A 5,204-nucleotide genomic window follows, 5' to 3' on the forward strand; every position below is an offset into this window, starting at 1 on the left:
CTACTCTTTTTTTCCTCATTGGTAGTTAAATAAAATCTCTGTCGTCATCGATACAGAAAAAAAAAAAAAAAAAAAAGAATCTCTTGGCAACAAAGGGCCAAAATGTTAATTGCCACGACCTTCCTATCAACAAATCATGCATCTGATGAGTTTATCTTGTTCACAAGTTATTATTGTTTATAAAAAAAAACTTACTTTTCATATGCTTCAAGTAGGTTAATTGTTTTTTGAATGGAAAGGGAATACGTGAATTATATAAAACCTCAAGCACCTAAGGTGTCACTTTATAGCTACCACTAGCATAAAAGATTCCCTTACATTCATAATCAATGTCCAAAACACATTCAAATTATGGCACAAATGAGTTACCCATCACTACAACCGAAATAACGGAAGAAAACCAACAGTTTAAATTCGCTACATTACTTCAGCTTCGTTATCCTCCTGGTTTTTTCCGAAAGGTAAGTTACCATTTCCATAATGTTTGATTTCATATCATCTATGTTACGTTAGGAATGAGATTTAAAACCAGAGAACCAGAATATGTAGAAAGTTTGGCCTGGGTTCTGGGTTTAAAGAATGGATTTGGTCGGGTTTCGGGTAATCTGGGTTTGGATCCTTCGGGTCCGGGTAAACCAGGTTTAAGAACCGGAACCGGGACCGATGATGAAGGTCAGAACTAATTTTTGTGACAAGTTTAGAACATATATATCTCATTTTTTTGAAATTGAATTGATATGTGGTTTTCTTCAGCGTGTAGTTTAAAGTTTATAGATGATTTTAGAATATAATTGTATCATTTTTCGTTTCATATTTATTGACTTATCATCCCCCAAAGTTGGGATATGAAAGCTAGAAATTTTCAATTTTTCAACTTTTTTTGGATTCTATAAAAATTTAAAACATACATATGCAATTCGTTTGAAATCGTATTAGCATGCAGTTTTTTTCAACATGTAGTTTAGAGTTCGTAAGAAATTTAGACTATAATTTTGTCATTTTTAGTTTTTTATTTGTTGAGTTATAGTCCTCTGAAGTCGAGATATCAAAGCTTGAAATTTCAGTTTTTCAGTTTTTGATATTCTGTGAAAATTTTAAAACGTGCTTATCTAACTCATTTGAAATCGGATAACCATGCAGATTTTTCTAATATGTAGTTTATAATATGTAGTTTAGAGTTTGTATTTGATTTTAAACTATATTTTTTTATTTTTTGTTTCATATTCATTGATTTGTAGTCCCCTAAAGTCGGGATATCAAAGTTATAAATTTTCAGTTTTTTTGTATTATGTGAAAATTTTAGAACATGCATACGTAATTCGTTTGAAATCGAATTAGAATGCGGTTTTTGGCTTGATATTCAATGACTTAAAGTCCACCGAAGTCGGGATATCAAAACTGAAAATTTTGAATCTTCAACCCACTAATTAATTGCCAAAAAATTCCGATTTCCCGAGTTTTCCGATTCTAGATCCACTTTGACATTTTGTGGTTTTGTGGTTCTAGACTCACTTTACCCGGTACCTTACTTGAAACCGAACCGAAATTGGTTCCTATATACAGTTCCGGTTTCCGGTCCTACACAATCTCGTTAATCGGTCTTCGGGTTTTTATGGGTTCAGTTCTATCTGGATCGGGTTTGGACCCACTTTCATCCCAATCTACCCGGCATCACATGATAACTGTCATACTGTTAACAAGATGAGAATCGATAAGAGATATATCATGTTCAAAAATTTGAATTACCTTTCTTACTTTGAGAACATTGTGATTTACATATGTATACCCTTTTTTATCATCTTCAAGATGTTTTGAAATTGTTTTTCAGGTGGTGGCAGAGTCGGTTGCCACCTTCTTGTTGGTGTTTGTGACATGTGGATCAGCGGCACTTGCTACAAGCAATGAACACAAGGTGTCTCAACTTGGAGCCTCGCTTGCGGGTGGTCTCATTGTGACGGTTATGATTTATGCAGTTGGACATATTTCAGGTGCACACATGAACCCTGCGGTCACACTAGCGTTTGGAGCCGTGGGACATTTTCCTTGGAACCAGGTACATGGGTAGACCTAGACCATGAATACCAAAATGGATCATATTATTTAAATCCATATAACTCAATAGGTTCGAACCATATGTGGTTAATGTGAGTGTGTGTTAAGGATGGGAACATGAGGACCAATAGGAAGCCAGGTGAGGTCGTGTATGACCTGATTTGGGCCACTACATGACCTACTTTTAGTCGGCATATTGTATAGCTCCAATAGTTTCATAAATACTTTTATGGTGTTCAATGAACTAAAGTCATATCCATCCAACTTCAACTTCAAGTAAGGCTTTATACTTAGATATAAATATAAATATATAAACCGATTTAGTTATCGTTATTATGATATTTCAGGTTTTACATTATTAGATGTTATGTTAATTTGAATCGTTGATTTAGTTCCAAGGTGGTAGCATGAAATTAAAAAGTTGTATAGAAAAAACTATAACACTTGCGGATGCTTTCATAATGGTTTTTTTTCTAGATCTTAATGAAAAACTCGTTCAACTTACAAGTAGTTTATCTAAAAGATTATATATTGTGTCCTCTAAGTTTTATAACTTAAAAGTTTTAAGTCCATAAATAAGTTAAGAATATTTATAATGGAAATATATATTGATGACAAATGAAGCTCACCCATTGTGTTTATAAGGTCCCGATCTATGCAATTGCACAACTAATGGGGTCTATAGCGGCTTCATTCTGCCTACGTGTACTTTTACAACAAGGGACATATTTGGGCACAACAACACCTTCGGGGACAAATGAACAAGCTCTAATAATGGAAATCATCGTCACTTTTACAATGATGTTTGTCACCTCAGCAGTAGCCACAGATTCTAAAGCCGTAAGAACACCACGAAAGTACATTGACTTTTTAGAAAATGTCATAAAGTTAACAAGACCAATAATTCGATTCTAAAATTATTTTTCAGGTAGGAGAGTTAGCGGGTATAGCAGTAGGATCGGCAGTATGCATTACTTCCATCTTAGCAGGGTAAAATTTAACATAATAAAATCTAATTTTTAACTAATATCATTTTTATAAAGATTAAGTTTTTTATATGAATTATTTTTCAGACCGATATCAGGGGGATCGATGAATCCAGCACGCACTATCGGACCGGCTTTAGCTAGCAATAATTATAAAGGGATTTGGGTGTATATTGTTGGCCCTATAACAGGGACGGTATCTGGGGTGATGTGTTATAATTTTGTTCGAGCAACTGATAGACCTCTTCAGATTTAAACATCGAGAATGAAGAGCAATGACGAAAATGCTATTGTTTAAAGATAAATTAGTTCTTTGTAATTGTATATTCCGATCAACTATAATGGTTTCTCATTGAATAGAATAATAAGGTAACAGAATTAGTTATTACATTCCATTTCATGTCATGCTTAGTTGGCGTTTAGGAATGGAATGTAATGAATCTTTTGTATTATATAAATAGCAATATGGTATTAAAAATATTATGCATATTAGTTTATTATAGTTATAAATTATGGTGATATTACCCCATTTTACGGGGATCATAATCTCTAAAATTTCTTTTAGACAGGGACCATTTATATAATTTTTTAAACACATAGACCGTTTTCTACTAGGACATTTTCTATAAATTATAGGGGTGAATTTTGAATCTTACTTTTAATGAATCTACTTTCCTGATTCTTTTTATACGAAAGGAATGAAATATATCCCACATTGGTTGTTGTACGTAAAATCCACCATATGCATATGTTATAGAATGGAACAAACTCATTGTTACTATTTGGTTCAGATATTTGGAATTTAGATTGATTTTAAGCTAAACCGAATTATTATTTTGGATTGCGGGTTGATATTGGTTTGTAAAATAATAACCGAATAGTCCAAAAAAATTGAATGGCAATTTCTTTATTTATTTTTAATATATAACTTTAATCATTTATAAATTTACTAAATTGTAATTTAATTGTTAGAAACTTTCATCTAATATAATACTTTAATATGTATTTTTTATCAAAAGTTTTTGTGAATGAAATACTAAACTACAATCAATTTTTTTATTAGTTGTTTTTAAATTATAATTTATAACTACAAAGTTTTTTAGTTACTTTTGTATAGTTGGTTAAAATTTAAGTTATATATTTTTTAAAATGTCTTACCTCTTAAAAACCGAATTATAAAAACCGATCCAGCCGAATTGTAATTTGGTTGGATCGAACACCCCTATTCTTAAAAACCCACAGTTCGACATCGCTTTCTAACAAAAGTAGCCATCCTCCTAAGCCTGTACATAATGATTTATCAAGGCTTAGAAAGATAGCTTGCGATTAGGTTTGGGTTTAAACTTGAAACCAAACCGGAAGGAACTGAAAACTGACACACTGAACTGACCGGATTGGGTATTGGATTGGGTTTCGAAAACTTGAAAATCAATGATAACGGCTTTGGGTTAAAGCCTACCCAAACCCACCCATAATCATCCCTAACATTTATCACAAAATAATAATCCATTCTGCAATATACAATTCACACAATGCATTTTTAAAAATTGATTTATGATTATCCTTGCTACTAAAACATTTTAATAAAAAAAAATGGTTGTTTGTCTGCCACATGTTTTGGCGGGATCAACCGTTTTGTAAGTTGAATTTTGACGATTGTATGATAAAAGTTAGATATTGTTGCATTTGTTGTTAGATAAATGTACAAGGTTGGTATCACTGATTAACTCTAATTTATAATGTCTAATGAAAATGCATTATATGTGACCAAACTAATACTAGGAAACATAAAAAAAAAATGACATGAAAACGTACATAAAAATAAGTGAGTAAGATTATTTTTTCAAGTTAACAAACAAAAGTTGATACGGAAAATCAGATTATTTATACTATGGGGTATAAACATGAAATTTTAAAAAATTGAGGTGTAATACTCGGATTCAGGTATGTTACCTTTTAGTCCTTGAGTTATTGATTTTATTGTAAAACAAGTCCCTTCGTACACTGGGCGTACATCTATGTATGCTTAGCGTACATGGGCAAGCGGAGTCGGGACCTTGAGCCACGTACGCGGGGCGTACGTAGCCAAAAAACAAAACCCTAATTTTTTGGTATGGTCACTATTTAAGCATATTTATGACCTTTGGACCCTCGCCATTATCAGCC

General features: G+C 32.3%; 1 protein-coding gene across 1 annotated transcript; it reads left to right on the forward strand.

Annotated features, from left to right (window-relative positions):
* Nucleotides 1-207: 207 nt before the first annotated feature.
* Nucleotides 208-3,518, forward strand: LOC111885315 (aquaporin NIP2-1). The gene is made up of 5 exons (XM_023881577.3): nucleotides 208-461; nucleotides 1,829-2,053; nucleotides 2,698-2,892; nucleotides 2,981-3,042; nucleotides 3,126-3,518. The coding sequence occupies exons 1-5, from the start codon at nucleotides 330-332 to the stop codon at nucleotides 3,292-3,294; spliced, it is 783 nt and encodes a 260-aa protein (XP_023737345.1). The 5' UTR covers nucleotides 208-329; the 3' UTR covers nucleotides 3,295-3,518.
* The last annotated feature ends 1,686 nt before the right edge of the window (nucleotides 3,519-5,204 follow it).

Source organism: Lactuca sativa, chromosome 3, assembly GCF_002870075.4.
Source record: "Lactuca sativa cultivar Salinas chromosome 3, Lsat_Salinas_v11, whole genome shotgun sequence".
Classification (NCBI taxonomy): domain Eukaryota; kingdom Viridiplantae; phylum Streptophyta; class Magnoliopsida; order Asterales; family Asteraceae; genus Lactuca; species Lactuca sativa.

What these genes read in the sequence shown, in the direction of transcription:
- LOC111885315 (XM_023881577.3), top strand. Translation starts at nt 330, where the DNA reads ATGTCCAAAACACATTCAAATTATGGCACAAATGAGTTACCCATCACT. An exon ending in CTCCTGGTTTTTTCCGAAAG is followed by an intron (nt 462 to 1,828) that starts GTAAGTTACCAT and finishes ATTGTTTTTCAG; the next exon opens with GTGGTGGCAGAGTCGGTTGC. An exon ending in TAGCCACAGATTCTAAAGCC is followed by an intron (nt 2,893 to 2,980) that starts GTAAGAACACCA and finishes ATTATTTTTCAG; the next exon opens with GTAGGAGAGTTAGCGGGTAT.